At 42.8% G+C, this 16,392-nt stretch overlaps 1 protein-coding gene and 1 long non-coding RNA gene across 2 annotated transcripts in view; one reads left to right on the top strand and one right to left on the bottom strand.

Moving 5' to 3' along the window:
- The window catches only part of LOC146184898 (uncharacterized), a 218,708-nt gene that overhangs the window by 24,200 nt on the left and 178,116 nt on the right, over positions 1–16,392 (bottom strand). The window lies entirely within an intron of this gene.
- Positions 1–16,392, top strand: part of LOC146184901 (aurora kinase C-like) — a 40,712-nt gene that overhangs the window by 13,797 nt on the left and 10,523 nt on the right. The window contains exons 4-7 of the mRNA XM_084609558.1: positions 6,396–6,475; positions 10,091–10,229; positions 14,386–14,537; positions 15,030–15,261. Of these exons, the coding sequence (XP_084465684.1) occupies positions 6,396–6,475; positions 10,091–10,229; positions 14,386–14,537; positions 15,030–15,261 (603 nt within the window). The remainder of the gene's footprint in view (positions 1–6,395; positions 6,476–10,090; positions 10,230–14,385; positions 14,538–15,029; positions 15,262–16,392) is intronic.

The following is a 16,392-nucleotide window of genomic DNA, read 5'->3' as shown; positions in this document are numbered from 1 at the left end:
GCTCAGAGACGTCCGAGAGTTTTTCTATGAAAACGCCCGTCGGAAAGTGAAAGCACTCCGAACAGTGCTATACGAACAAGCCTTTGGCGAGTTTGCAATGTAAATGGAAACGAGTACATGTCTCGAAGCTTAATACACGTGTATCCAAGCGGCTTAAGCCATGTGACGCGCTTAGAGACGTAATTACCTGCGACTCTGTTAGAACATTTCGCATCTGCTGCCTTGCTTAATGTCCAATCAGCGGCAACCACAACCGTAGGTTTCCTTGCGAGCACGATTCATGATTGGAGTAGTTCAAACTTGCCAACGCATAGTATAAGATGATTCACGATGCCTATATAAAATTGGTGGGAGAAAACAAACGCTTGATCTATACTGAGAAAAATATTTTTTGAAGCCATATATGTTGGGGGGGGGGGATGTTTTTCCCATTCTATTGTTTAGGGAGACAAGATATATTACTAGGAAACTCCAGAGAGTGAAAGCCTTCAACCCAACAGACAAGATAATATATTCAGAGAAATGAAGACTAATAAAGAAGTGTAGTGTCCGACATGAGGAAGTATATTACAGAGAGACTTGAGCAGGATGTAAAGAACGGCGGTGACCTAAAAAGAGTGAAAGTTAAGCACAAGCAAAAATCAGCTGTTCGCGCGCAGAGACAAGGGGGACATTGTCGTTAGCAACATGGATATACTAGTAAATGTAGCCGAGGTGTTCTACATTGATTTATACAGTAGAGGACTTTTATCAGCATGATATTGTGAGTAGTGGTAGTAGAGAGGAATCAGATGTTCCGTCGAATATTATTTGGGGATTATCTGATTTTTTAAAAGGACAGTGAAGAAATAATGGTGAACATTCTGTCCACCCTTGTATGTAATACTTTATCTCCTCCAGAGTACTGGAAGCTTGGAAGAGCGCTACTATTAATCGTAATCCTTAAGAAAGTGGACGTCAAGGATATGAAAAATTAGGCCGATCTGTTTCGTGTTTCCTGTAATCACAAACAGAAACTATAAAATGCTTCGAGAGCCTTTTCTAAAGGCTACTGTACGATTGGCCACGTGCACTGTATGAAACAGGTGATAGAAAAACCCTCGTGATATGAACGACGCCTGACATAAAATTCATGCTTGGAACGAAATCCGCTAGCAAAATTCGTCCGGTTATTCTAAAGCTCACTGATTACCGAGAAAAGGTTTTGGAATTAAAGAACTGCTCAAAGTTTAAGGGATCTGGGCAGTACGACACTCATGATTACTCGCAGAAAATACGCGCTATTAGAAAACCATTGTGGGACAGCACTGCTAGCATCAGGGACCGTAAAGAACGCGTGAAACTAGTATTCGACAAAATATCAGTGAATGGAAATCTTTACCTATGGAATTTCGATAAACTATAAAAAGTAGCCGTTTCAAATCGAACAAAATTGTGACATGAGAAGAGCTCCTTCCCATTGTAGCTCTTGAACGTTAACTGTCGAAGCATTGTAAATAAAACTGCAGATTTGGAATACTTGTTTACCATTCAGGATCCTAACGTGGTAGCAATTACTAAAACCTGGTTACATGATGAGATAAATGACAGCGAATTTGTTCCCCCTGAGTTCGGAGGTTAACGTCGGGATCGCAACAATAGCGACGGTGGCGTTGCACTACTGCTTAAGAAAAAACTTCTGCGCATGAATGATCACTAACCTTGAATGTTTGTTGGGCAAAATGCTCTGTGATGAACACTCTGTAATGGCTGGCGTTGTTTACAGACTGCCAGGTTCTGGTTTGGATGTGCTAGAGAACTTGAAAACCTACATTATGAACAGCACGACCATTAATACCAAGTTTGTGCTATGTGGCTATTTTAATCTTCCGGGTAAAGATTGGCCTATATTTTCGTCACGTAGTAGTGATGTTGCCCATAATGAAAAGCTCATTAACAATGCGTTTTGTTTCGATTTAAACCAGTTCGTCAGAGATTACACACGTATTCAGGGTAAAAGTAACTCGGTTCTATATCTGGTTTTTGTACGTGGCAACATCCCCGGTGAAATTCAATGCGAGGTTGTTGATGGCACTTCAGACCATCAAGCTGGCTTAGTTCACTTTAGCTCAATTAAACAAGGTCAACTAATATAGCTCGTGTGCCAGTTTTTTCTTCTGCAGATGACATTAGCATTATAGATAGATCAGAACTATATTTGGTGAACTTCTAATTGGCGCAAATAATAATCCTGATGACGTAAACTGAATGTGCCTGAAATTCAAGAACACTGTGCTTGCCTATATTCAGCGGTTGGTTGCCTTTACACTTAGGAAAACAAACATGACTAATCCATGGATTACGAGAGATGTAATTCATTTAAAAAGAAAAGTAATCACGAACGGAACAATTTTTACAATGGTCACTTAAGTAGGCTATTATATGAATATCCTGCTAATTTCTGTCGATTCATAGCACCAAAGACATCTCGCACTGACAAATTTGTGATAAACAATCGGTCAACATGTGATGAAGCAGAAATCTCAGACGCTTTATATGAACATTTCAAATCGGTCGTCACACGTGATAACTCATGCACACCTCATTTTGCTGAATTTGATTGCCTGCCTGCCATTGCAGACTTGGAAATAACTGGACCGGGCGTGATTAACCTTTTAATAAACTTCGACGAGAGAAAATCCTCTGGGCCAGATGAAATACCCAATTCCTTTTTGAAGAGGTACGCTGAATGGTTGTCGAAATTTCTGACAATTCTCTTCAACGCAGCTCTGTCGTCAAGTACTTTGCCGGAAAACTGGAAACTGTCACAAATAAAGCCGTTACATAAAAGCGGAAACAGGCAACTTGTCTCGAATTATCGACCAATAGCTCTAACCTGTACCTGCTGTAAGTTATTGGAGCATATCATTCATAAACAGATTACCGCATTTCTTGAAACTCATTCCATTCTTTCCCTAGATTAGCACGGTTTTAGGACGGGTTTCTCGACTGTGACCCAACTTGTTGAAGCAATTCATGATTTTTTATCTGCTATAAACGACCGAAGTCAAATAGGCGCATCATTCTTAGACTTAGCTAAAGCATTCGATAAAATCGCTCACTCGAATATACTAACTAAACTTCATAGCATATAAAACATTCTATACTCTGTAACTGTTTTCAAGCGTACCTGACATCTAGACACCAATATGTTGTCTATAGAGAATTTTCTTCTAAATTTTTGCCAGTTGAATCCGGGGTACCCCAAGGATCAGTATTTAGACCTTTACTTTTTCTGATTTTTATTATTACATTGTTGATGATTGTGGCGCAAAGCTCTGGTTATATGCTGACGACTATGTATTGTACTGTGTTATTAATTCACATGAAGAATATGTGAAGTTGAACACTGATCTCAATCGGGTTCTAAAGTGGTTTGCCACCTGGCAGATGTGTGTAAACTATGCCAAAAGTGTTGTTTTAACTGTCACAAATAAGAAGCATCCACTGACGTTTGACTATTCAGCTCACGGTAACCAACTTGTCCGAGCTTCTGAATACAAGTACCTAGGTCTTCACATAACTCACGATTTGAGTTGGGACCATCATATTATACACATTGCTAATAAATTCATGACAAAATTACATTACTCGAAGTGATGTCTCCGTAACTCGTCAAAGGATGTTAAGCTGCGTATAAATCTCTAGTGCTACCTCTTTTTGAATACGGCAATATAATTTTGGAACCGCTTACTTTAGTTAATATTAATAGAGTGGAAAGAGTGCAAAAGAAGGCGGTCAGGTTTATCTTCAATCAATGTGGCAAAAAGTCGGTTACGGAACTCAGGGATAGAGGAGGTTTGATTGCATTATCAAACAGAAATAAGATAGCACGCTTGCGTTTCCTGTTTAAAGTTGTAAAAGGCAAATTAAGTAGCAACACGCATGAATTGGTTGCCCTTTCTTCTGGTTATGCTACGAGACGCAGAAATCCTTTTACTTTGCTTCCTCTTCAAACAATGTCTTTTAAGTATTCACTCTTCCCTCGTACGGTAGTAAAGTGGAACGGCCTCGATGGTGCATGGTTTGAGGTGGGAGACATCCAGCAATTTTAGGTGTTTATTGAACGTAGCTTGTGAAAAATAGTCATTGTTATTTACAGTCACTTGTTTGTTTTTTAATTCCATTCATGTGTCTAGGATTTCATGTATTTTATCCTTTTGGACAATATTTCATTATTGTTTTTGCTATTGTGATGTTCACTGTGGTCATTCCCACCCTGACACGGCTCCTACCTTCGGGTTAGCAGTATTGCAAATAATAAATAAACAAATAACTAAATGCCCTACGAGAAGGCATTTATCCCCTTCGAAACCACATGAGTCATGGCTGTATAGCGATATCAAAATGTAGATGGGCCATACGTGAACATAGTGGAACATTTCTATAGCGACTGCACAGGGACCATGTACAGTCCTCCATCAAGAAAGAAATAAAGTTCCCATAAGGAAGAGTGTTAGGTAAGCAGATAACTGTATGGTTCACCCGCTTCCTTAAAGTAACAATTCGGACACCTCACTTGAGAAAAGTTAGGGAGGATGTTTGATGAAGAGTGCCTCAGTAATATGCGGTTTTTCGGATCACATTGGCGTGCTAAGTAACTCAGGGGACAAATTGTGAACTTTTATATTGATTTATTGAGGAAAAGCGAAATGGTGGGTCTAAATAGTTATATGGAGAAGATTAATGTTTTACAGCCGCGAAAACATGAGCGCCAATACATGGTGGAGAAACCGACCTTCAGGTTTCTACATTTTCAACAAAGCCTGTACATATTCCAGCACGACAACAGTATCGTGTGTACAATCGCCAAATAGGCGGCACACGATGTGGGAATGTCTCATAGCACAAACGTCTGGCTTACATACGCCACCAGCCTTATTCCGTTTTTTATTCTCCGGGCACACGTTCGTGAATTTGGTATGGAAGCAAAGACTGTGCGACATTTCTTGCCATAACCTTCTTGAGGCCATGCAGTCTGCGACGAATGCGCCGAATGACTGCATGCGTATGTGAATTGTGGTTGGTGAAGAGTACCGACATTTTGGAGTAACTGATTGGAAGACTCAGGAATAAAGTGTGTGCATCATACGCAGCAGAGCGCTGCCAAGTTTTTTACCCTGATACTTTCAATGAAGTGATAACAGGATTCCAAGAAAGCTGGTAAAAGGCAACACAAAAGTATTTAATTCTTGAGCACTTTTGTGCACAGACTGGAGCGGTAACTGGAAATTATGTGGACTGAAATTCCTATGTTTAAACGCAGATCTGAGAGAGCATGAGAACTCAAAGAAAGGCAACTGATACCTCGCCTGTAATTTCGTCGACAAAAATGGTTCTGCATGGCGCAATTCAAATCACGCATGTTCTTAGGGGCCGTCTGGACGCACACGTGAGATCATAGGCGCCTACTGTACGATGAAAGTATTGCCGTTTTGAGTCAGCTGCGATCGCATTGTCTGATAAGGAATAGCGCTATTTCAATGATACTTAATATTTATGCCTTACTTCATTAAATTCGAACGTCCGGCAGATATGTTTCTTCACGATTCTACGTTTTTATTCCCGGGCAATGATTCTATTTATAACTTTATACCCCATTTTTTTTTTATCACGGTAGGTTGGTTACTAATCTTGAAAATGCACAAAAATGTACTCATCCTGTCTAGTTCTGTGTGACTTTAGCATACCGTTGTGTCTTGTGTACGCTCCGTTTCAAAGCGGTTTTTTAAATCATTGGTGTATGTGAATGCTGCAGTCGTCTTTTAGGGGCCCAATCCTTACTGGAACTGAGAAAAACTGAACGCCTGCTTCGCCAAGTGTTCTCTGTCTTTGCCGCTAATTTGCGCTAAGGTGTCTCTTGAATAAAAGGACTCGCTACAGAGTTTCGAAAACTGTACCATCCAGCGTAAATGGTCTTTATGAAGTGAGAAATGTGTTAGCTTTAAAGACCCATCGTCCGTCAGTCAATACTTTACAGACAGCCAAAAGAAACCGTGTTGTTGAAGATCGGAGGCGGACCTTTGAGAGAAAACATTCGCTCTCTCGATGCTCTTGATGCTGCCTCGTTAGCCGACTTTTGCCCCTTGAGGCTGTCTGAAAGAGTACGGGAGCTCACCCCCATAGGTACCAGCAGTCAGCGTAGAGACGCACTACTGGTTAACGCGCCTCATTCGAAAAGCGGAGGCATCAATCCGCCCACCTACGGGTTAACCGAAAACTGCTTGCTCCTTTTTGTATAGCTCCGTGTTAAGGCGGCACAACGAAGTTCCGCGCAGGGTTCCTGTTTCCGCGTAATTTTTCAACGCCTACTAACTTTTCTTGAATTGTTCATCATCACAACTTTGCGCGTGCAGGTACTGGACAAGGAAGCTGTGCAGAGGGCCAACATGGAGGCACAGCTTGTTAGGGAAATTCAGATTCACGGTCAACTGAGGTGAGCTTGCTCGCACTTCGCTGTCGTGAATGCGCTGTTAGTCTAGCTTCTAACACGTTGCGTAGTGGCTTATGCTGTTGCGCAGAGCTTATCCCTGCTTTCTGGGCTTTCCGCATTGGTGGAACTGCCAGCACGAATCAATTGCTTGACTCCCCAATCGTGCCCTGAGGGAAACGGTGAAGGAAGGAATGAAAGTAAGAATGGTGGCAGTCCTAGAGAAGGGCAGCGTATAGAGTCCGTCCCTTGGGTTTTAACGTCCTCTGAAATCACACTATAAGCAGTTACGTTTTGCTTCCAATGAAACATATAATTCGAACTAGCGTTTAGTACGGTTGCAGAGCAGGAGGCGATGAGAAAGTTGATACAAATCCGGCTTTCTAGGACATGTAATTTTGCGTCAACACACTAATGTAATGTGATCGGTAATATGATCTAAGCATGCTTCTCGTTCAAATTAAACTATGTGTGCACCAATTCGTGCTTTTTGTTAAATTTCTTCTAGTCTCGTTTCTTCTATTTTTGTTTTCACCTTTGAAATAGGAGACTTCACGCGCCTTTTTTCCTGAGATGTCGGCTGAGGGGTCCAACACTGATAAATTTATATATTGCTGCATACCATTCAATTATGTATTTGTCGCAGCTGCTAGCTTGCTGCATTATCTGTGTAATTGTAGCGCACAATTGATTGTCGCGAGACGCAGCTTCATCAGCTACTTTGACGCGAAAGAAGCGCCGAGATGTGTCCCAATGATTTCGGCCGCTACGTATGTTTCTGTAAGGGTCTAGGTTTTGTGGCTTCATCTAGAGGTTTCTGCGCCGCCTTGAAATTGAGTGCTGATGGGTGCGACACGTTTTCTTTGTTCGACGGCAACCAAGCATGTTGGCTGTTATCGCCGCCGCCGAATCTCTTAGTTTTTTGCGACCGCAAGTCAGCCAAATAAATGTTTTAATCAGTAAATTCCAAGCCTCTTCTTTCGTCTCCAATGGCCTTGTCCCCAATACGTGACAATATGCCTATTCCATGGGCGTGATTTCAGCTTCCAATGCATTGAAAAAATTGCGCCGGGGAGTTGAACACTTTATAAAAAACCAATGCACAGTTTTTTGGAAATATTGTGTTAGAAGCGGTCAAATATTCTAAGACATATTTATGAATTTGTTGTTACAGTTTATATACACCTGATATACGCAGGGAAACATTGCTCCTAAATTTGTCGTGAGCTGGCATTGTGTTGTTAAGACTGTGATAGAAACCTACGGGGTCTCTTTTCGAAAAACTTATAGTGTGTAACACACATGCTTACTCCGGATATATTCATTTTTATGGTGTCATTACGCGATAGGTGAAACAATAGCCTTCGTAAGCGCTTTCCCAAAACTTGTTCAGGGTTTTTGGGTACCATTCGTAACGTTGTTCTACAGCGTAGGCTGTTCTTTCCACTGCTTCTTTTTATGCACCGTCTAGGCGCCCAGTCAGTATTAGACGCTGCTACAAGGTCTTCGCGTTTCCTACACCTAACTAAAATTTGAGGGAAGCACACTCCCTAGCCTGAGTGTCCCTCGGTAATTTCGGCGAGTAGACAGAGCTTCCAGAACAGAAGGTCGATCATCGCGTTCTGTTTTATGCTTTGACTGGGGCTTCGCAACGTCCGATTGGGGTTGTCGCTAGGACATGTTCAAGGCTTTGGTGCTAGGTTGTCCCGATGTTTCAAAAATGACCAAGCAAGCAGCACGTGAGCCGATGGTATTCAGACGGCTGATACAGGTTCTTCAAGACAGTGCCGGCAATATATCGAATATAAAGCTGGAAGGTGACAGAGCAGTGTGTCTTTATATTAACAAGGCTCGTTCAGTTTTTCACCACCATGTGGTGGTGCATGAAATGCGTTGGGACCGATGCTCCTCGCGTGCATATGATGACACCTCGACTTTTCGGAGCAACCTGTACGATGTTCTCGTTACCGTACGTGCATGATCGTGATCAGCAGCTTGCACCACAGTCTACATCTGACATGAATAACTTCACGCAGTTTTATTTGGCTCCTACATGGCCCATATCTGCTGGACGCGCTCGTTCGAAGGAGACGCAGAAGGACGCGTACAGGGGATGCAGCGAGAGCATCTTCCTTTTATTGAGAGCAATGCGGGGAGGGATGGGGGGATGGGGACTGTTTCGGTTCCTGTCCGCGTTTCCGGTCTTCAGTACAGTCCGCTTCTGTGAGCGCTTAACCGGAGAGCTCCAGTATAGAGACGTCACAGCAATGTCACCAAATTTAATTTTCTCTAGTATACTTTGAATATGGCAGAGTTTCTGGAGTTCATTTTGCCAGTTTCTAAGCAATGCAGCCACATTTCTTCACATAAAAAGAGTTGTTTGGTTTCATATATCCCTCCAATGTCTCAACACTCCTTGAATTCATGCTGTACAGAGTGTAATTTACCATGCAGTCCAAAATAATCATTGAACTTTTGTTTGTATATAATCGCACCAGAAATCACGGTGATGTAAATGGCGCACACGTTCCGATTTGTCACGTCGTATATTTCCAGAAGTGGAGTACCTTCGTGTGCAGAAAATATCTGAATTTGGATAAAATCTGGGCAAGACATTATTTTAAATTCTACGAGCTAAAAAGAGTCCCATGTGCGAAGCTTAAGTGTAAAGAATGCGAGGCATTTTGTTTCGTCTCAGGACTTGTAATGGCCAAGTAATTGACAAATTATGCCGCTCCGCGCGTTTAGTCTATTTAGCAGCCCGCAGTAACAGGTAAAAGGCCGTGAATGACGTATTCACTGCAGCGGTGCGTCTGCGTCTGGAAAGCGACCGCTCTAATGAGGAAAACTAATGCTTCAAAAGTCTACAGAGCTTTCCTTGCCTCGAAAAAAAAAATGCGCCTAGGAAAGCGTAAGCGAAAGATACGGTGATCTTACCTCCCAACTTTTTTGACGCGATTACGAGCTTCTCCGCAATGGTCAGGCGCTATGCGAAGCCTGAATATTATTTCAGCTGTAATGGGCTTGAACACTACTTCCAATATAGATTCTACTGCAAACATATGCTTGGTTTACCTAGAAGTGCCATGTCTTCAGTTGTTGGAATCGTTCCAAACTTTCCGAAAAACCAGAGAAGTGATTGCTATGCGTGTCAGTGCTGTTGCGTATGCTTACATTTGCTTGGTCCTTCTTCCATATAAAAATGAGGGAGCATTAGCTAGATAACCAGGTCTTCTGACTGCGTGATCGTTTTTCCTCTCGCGAGAAAGCGCACGTAAAACACTCTTCAAGCCCCTCGTGAGCTTTCCAAAGTAAAAATGCTTGCTAAGAACCCATTTCTGTTTTCTCGTTTTCTGTGTCGGATTGGATCTAAGTGCCTTGTGTATTCCATTTTCTGGCTACTGTTTAAATTCGTGGCACTCCAACATTATTCTAGTTTACTCAAAAGTTTGGTAATACTATAAATAAAAATGTTGAAATATATACTGAAATGCTTAAACATTTTCGCAACACACTTTATGCACCTTTCAATTTATACGTGCGCATACTATACAATGCTATGTTGTACACCACCAATGGTGACAGAATTGCTCAGCGGCTACTTTGTCCCACTTCTCGCAGACACCCGAACATCATTTGCTTATACAATTGGTTCCACGACGAAGACAGGGTCTTCCTCATCTTAGAGTACGCTCCGAAGGGCTCGCTTTTTGACAAGCTTATGAAGGAAGGATGTCTGTCTGAAAACGCAGTCGCAACGGTGAGTTCTCTGCTTCCTTCTGCTTACCCACATTTCATCGTGCTGGATGCTTTGATTCCTACAATCACCCATGCGACGTTTTCCAGACGCCCCTTTTAATGCCGGGCGAAAAGTGCTCTGCCCATGAGCTCAAGTCTCGGGGTTATCTTTCTATTCGGTCAATAAAGTCGTAATGATTCTATTGCTGAAAGTTGTAATAAAGGCAATGTTGAAACAGGGGTACTGAACGCGCAAGGGCACGCAAGTGCACACCCACACACACGCACACACACACACACACACACACACACACACACACACACACACACACACACACACACACACACACACACACACACACACACACACACACACACACACACACACACACACACACACACACACACACACACACACACACACACACACACACACACACACACACACACACACACACACACACACACACACACACACACACACACACACACACACACACACACACACACACACACACACACACACACACACACACACAAACACGCATGCACCTCACTCTCCCTGTCTCCTTGTGTAGTGTTTTACTCATTTTCACGGCGGGAGCTGCTTGGAACTTGTTTTGTAGAGATGAATTCGAATGCGAGGAGTTGAGTCCCTCCTTGACGCTCATAGAATATGGTTTCAACCGAAAATATAGTTTAAATGCAATGGGAAACCAAGCTAAGCTCTTGCCATGAGGTGGCGTATATCGTATTAAGTGGCCAGTAACTAACTGTCCTATATAACAAGCGAATCTTCGAAAATATGAATCAAACGTGCGGAATAGCTTGGCAACGCTGTGAGAAGCTTGGATACAGGTGACTATTTGGGACACTTTCTCGTGCCTTATGAGCGGCGGGAATAAAGAGGGTATTTTTTTACCATTCACAGATACTTACTACCTATGGGTTACGTCGGTGCAGTAGTATAGGTGGATTGTACAGCAATGCTGACTTTGAGCACCTTATACGGTTCGCGTAATTTACGGAGCAAGGTTATGTTGCGAAAGGTATGGTCATGAGAACCTAACTCATCTCAAAATTGTTCTGGATTTAACAATTTGGTTGAAAATAACGAAGCACGAATAAATTTGAAGGCTTGTAGAGTTGGCTCTTCTGAATCAGCGATTGCAGAACAGCGTCCCTCGCATTTAATAAATATGTAATGCACATTCCGCTGGGGTACATCACAAATAAGGGAACTTCGCTTTGGCAACGGTAAGACGTGCTGCGACGTTATTTTATAACAGTACAAAACCAACTCAAGCAATTATGAAATGCGCACTTTTGAGGATCGGTATTTCAGTCACATCACCGATCAAGTACAATTAGGAGCTGAATTTACCTCCGATTGTGCGGTCCTCAATTCGGCATCTTGTTTGTTCCCCATGAAATCTATAACGTAATTTTTATTGCGTAGCGTGACTCAACCGTATTAAATTTGACTATTATATTAATATATCTGCGTGGTTGTGCAATCCACCACTTAAATCGCCACTGACGTATCTCTCCCGATTTTTGAAACAATTATCTGTGAACTTGAAAAAGAATCATCTAAAAAGTAATAATTGCTTTGGAACGAATCGTTCAGTAGAGGAACTCAATTCTTGAGCCCATTTTAGCAGGATGAAAAGAGCATACAGAAATCTGAGGATATATCAGCCAAAACAGTTAGGTTTGGGAGCATGAGTGGAAGTGGAAGCTAGCAGGAAATGAAACCTTGAGGATTTCCAGACGCCACATGCTTGCTGCAAGTACACTACCTCAAGTTCTTGCGGAGTCCTCTATATGCGGGCACAGCTGCAGGACATTCTAAAACCCGCCCCAAAGGTGGCATACCGCGTTTCCATCCCAGCCCCACTCAATGCACATAGGTCTCAAGACAGCTTGGATCTCGTGGCACGTGTGGAACGCTCTCAAGAGTATCTGGTTCTAAGCACACGTTCCCGATCACCTAGAAGTGCACACATTGGGGATATCCCTTTGTGGAGTAGGCGTACGTGAAAGTTGACGGCTGTGGCATCAAACTATATTGGGAGCGGCCCTGACAGAAAAAGAAAGTGTTGGCTAGAGACATTTCTCAAATAACTCATTATATCCCCGTTTACTGCAAAAGCTATACTGCATGTCCTTGAGTAGTTACTGTCGGTGATAAGGAATCATTTAGCTGCACGCGCTTGCTAGTAAATTTGCCGAAATCCTAGTAAGCATATTCTTTGGCCGTACTTTCTGCATATAATTTCGGGCGCACCACCATATCGCTAGCAAACGAGAGCACTCACTCACCTATTTGTATTTGCAGGAGCGCCGGAGCGCGTTGTGTTCGCAATAAATGCTGTGAGGGTTGTACGCAGTTCTGCAAGATAAGCCCAGCCTTTTTGATCTCGAATACAATTCAGTGAAATGACAAGTTTTTAGTTATTCCTCACTCGTTGATAAGTAATTTTTCAATAAATAAGAATACCAGAAATTTTTTCTTTCGTTTGGAGAATTCCTGAAGATGCACTGGAAATACCTGATGGGCCCACATATGTGTACATTATTAGCCAACATTCGTTCGACGTCTAAATTATGCTCCTCTTGAGCCATACTTGTCAAAATTTGTAATGATGCAACAATCAAATTGGCATATTTTTGGATATCAGAGAGCTAGATGTTGCAGAACAAACAAAACAATTTAGATACACACATAAGCCGCACACGCGCTACTTTACAAAGAGAAACTTTCATCCTAAAAAAAACGAATTTATGCTTTCTTGCCTTGTGTCTCGTTTAAGATGCTTCCACTGGACTAGTTTCGAAAGCATCACGGTCATAACCGCCATAACTCGCCCAACATAGCGTTTCAGCAGCAACCATAAACGATAAGAAAGGAGGAATGCTGGGCTTCTACAGAGACACTACGAATAAACTTCAAACTTCAAAGTGGTTTTGCATGCTTGAGACCTGCCATCATTGTGGTGCACATGACTAGCACTGGTTCGCAGCACTGTCTTCTTGGGAACCCTAATGGCTGTGTCAGCTAGAAGGGGCTAACACTGGATGATGTGTGAGCGGGGATTTTATGATATAGGGTCCCTGGACGTTGTGGACCCCTTTAATGATGTCATATAGTTATTGGTTTACTTCTCTAGCGTCGAGGGCGACAGAAGTTTCGGGAGCGTTGTATTTTTTTAACTTTCAGCAGACCAATAGGCTTAAAATCATGTTTCCTTTTAGGTTTTAACCAATCTTGCCTTGCTGTGTTCGAAGTTGCTAAAGTTGTTCGGTTTCTTCTCACATTAAACAATACTCTAATACATGAGTACTGGAGGTGATAACATTTTAACGTAGAGCAAGTAACAGTAACTCTAGGTGTTTACTGTACGCGCGTGGTTTAAATAATGAATCCATAAGGCATGCCAAGAAGTCAGTTATCGGTAACTGGAAAGGCGAACTGAATAGGGGGATTCGCTGGTCAACGCATGGTGTTGATTGAACTGAAGCCGTCAGTTTGAATGACTAGAACTGGGCGGGAAGTCTTACGAGGTGCACTCATGAGAAACGGGGCTTGTATCGGTATCTTCAATATCATGCCCAGAAAGATGAATCATGTAGAAGCAAAACGTTTGCGACATTTAAAAAAAAATCAAATAGAGGGACACGTATTTCAAATATGTTGCAATGTGAAAGAAAAAAAAAGCAGCTGATGACATCCGCATTTATGCCATTTTTGCGTCTAGAGAGAGTCTGCAGATCGCATGTTCCTTGCAAGCTCACGACGAAACCCAAGAGCCGAGAAAATAATTTATTCGTGCGTTGTACCTGAAATGCTTCGGTGCTTCTGGAGAATAAAATTAGACAGTGAAAATGGCATTAGATACCCCATGTTTTCCAGTGTGGCATATAGTTGCCTCAGGTCTCAATCGATTGGGCCTTTTGGGCGGTTAGTTCCCGGTACAATGACAGTAATGCAGTGAACACGCGTGACAGATCTTTGGTCGTCCAGTTGGGAACTGGGTTCTAATATTTCGATGAAAGGGCAATCCAGCCTCTTTTAAATTTTGGTGTGCATTCTTTTTTTGCATTCTTGGACGATACGCTGCGTACCTCGCTCTTACAGCTGCTCATAAGCACTCCTCTCGATGCCTCTCATGCAGTATGTGTTCCAGTTGTGTTCAGCGTTGAACTACCTGCACTCAAGGAACGTTATTCACCGGGACATCAAACCAGAGAACCTTCTGTTAGGCCTCCACGGTGAAATCAAGGTGGCGGATTTCGGGTTGTCGGTGCAAGCTGTGGCCTTTCAGAGGTGGGCACACCGACCAGCTTTCATTAAGTATCGGTCGTCGTTTGTAGTACCTATATGGAGACTACTAGCGCTGTTTACAGTTATGTCTCCATGGTAGGCAATCAGAGCAACGGGTTTGTCTTAACAAAGCGCAAACTAATTTGTTAGGTCCAGAGGGGATTGAAATTTCGAGGTAATGTTTGGCAGGTATAGACAACATTTTATTCTTACTCGGCCAGCTTGCATTTACCGCTCCTTGTAGGGGCGGCTTCGTTCTTCGATTGGCCGGTGTGCCATCTTTTCAAGCAACGTTTATTTTCCCCTAACAACTAATGATGTGCGAGGCGGGGCTGAAACTGACTTCGAGCGATTAACCGGGACAGCCGCAGATACTGGGGAACTAGTCTAAGCTAGTTATGAGTTTCAGCACCTCTCTAGAATTGCAAAGAGATGAGCGTGCCTTATTTCACGGTGCATAAACGCGCATGTTGATACTTGCAATGCCCCTTGCAGGCGGAAAACGTTTTGTGGAACTTTGGACTATAGCGCGCCTGAGATGATAACCAAACTACCATACGACAAGAAAGTGGACATCTGGAGCCTAGGAGTACTCATTTACGAGCTGCTCGTGGGAAAAGCTCCATTCCAGGCACGTACCGCTACTCGCACCCAGGAGCGCATCCGAGATGCCACGGTCATGTTCCCGATGCTCATGAGCAACGCCGTGTGCGACCTCGTCGGAAGAGTGAGTAGCCTCCATTGTCTTAAGTAGCTTGAGCTTGAGGCTGGTGGCAATAATTGGCCTTCATGCAAGTCAACAAATCAAACGAGGAGTTCATTATTTTGTCCACACGGCTGGTTAACCAGGCGATTCAAATTATCCATAATGTGTTTTTCAACAACCAAAACATATATTTTTTGTAGTGACTGCTGTTCGTGGCGCGTGTAGGAGACATATATTTCACCTGATAGCTTGTAACGAAAAGAAGAATAATAAACCAATAATTTCGATGTTGGGACATGTAAATATAATACTAAGGTGAAGGCCGTCCAAATTGCGAAATCGTATACAAGGAGAAGTTTTAAAATTTAGCAGTGGAAGTTATAGTGCGTGGTATCAAACGTGAAGAAAACACTAACGAAAACCAAAGTTGGCATTCAACGTTGCACATTGAATAAATGAATTGGCTTTGAGTAAATGCCGACACAGCTTGCTTCTTTTCTCATGTGGAAGATGTCAAACGTGATTCCTGTGACGATATCACGCCACACAGATGCCATTTTTACACTGTGCGATGCAGCAGAACGACCCTCGGCGAGTTGTAAAAAGCCTACCTTTTGGGCTAAAAACGTACGAACAACGATGCCGTTTAGGAATTTTTATAAACTTGGCCTAACTTCACTGTAAAAAACCTTCGCTTTCAAAATATTCATTGCTGGATGAGGTGAAATACGAAACAGTTGATCATAAATTTATGCAATCAGTTTATTACGCACTACGCGCAAATAATATACTCTCTACTGCAAAGCGCACCAGCAGACAAACCGCTCACATACCTTTCATGGCTTTTCAAAGAAGGATCTGAATTAATAATCTCAAGCACAGCATATCCTGTAGCCGCCGCTTTGTGCTCTTACTCCTGATAAGGACAGAACAATGAGAGATGGCTCGACCATGGTCTCCTGAACCAATGTTACTAGACTAGCTGCATATAAACTCTCCGCCCGTGCTTTTAGCGTTGATGTTTTCCTTCCCTCGCAAGCCTCCCGATGCTGGGGCCGCTACATCTTGCTCCGCAGTAGACGGTCCGTCGCAGCCTACAGCTCGCGTAGACGTGTAGCTTGTGTGTGTTTCAGGCTCGCTGCTATTTTTCCT

The sequence above is a fragment of the Amblyomma maculatum genome, chromosome 7 (genome assembly GCF_055883805.1).
Source record: "Amblyomma maculatum isolate TAMU_Amacu chromosome 7, ASM5588380v1, whole genome shotgun sequence".
Lineage (NCBI taxonomy): Eukaryota > Metazoa > Arthropoda > Arachnida > Ixodida > Ixodidae > Amblyomma > Amblyomma maculatum.
This window is presented reverse-complemented; position numbering and strand designations above follow the sequence as displayed.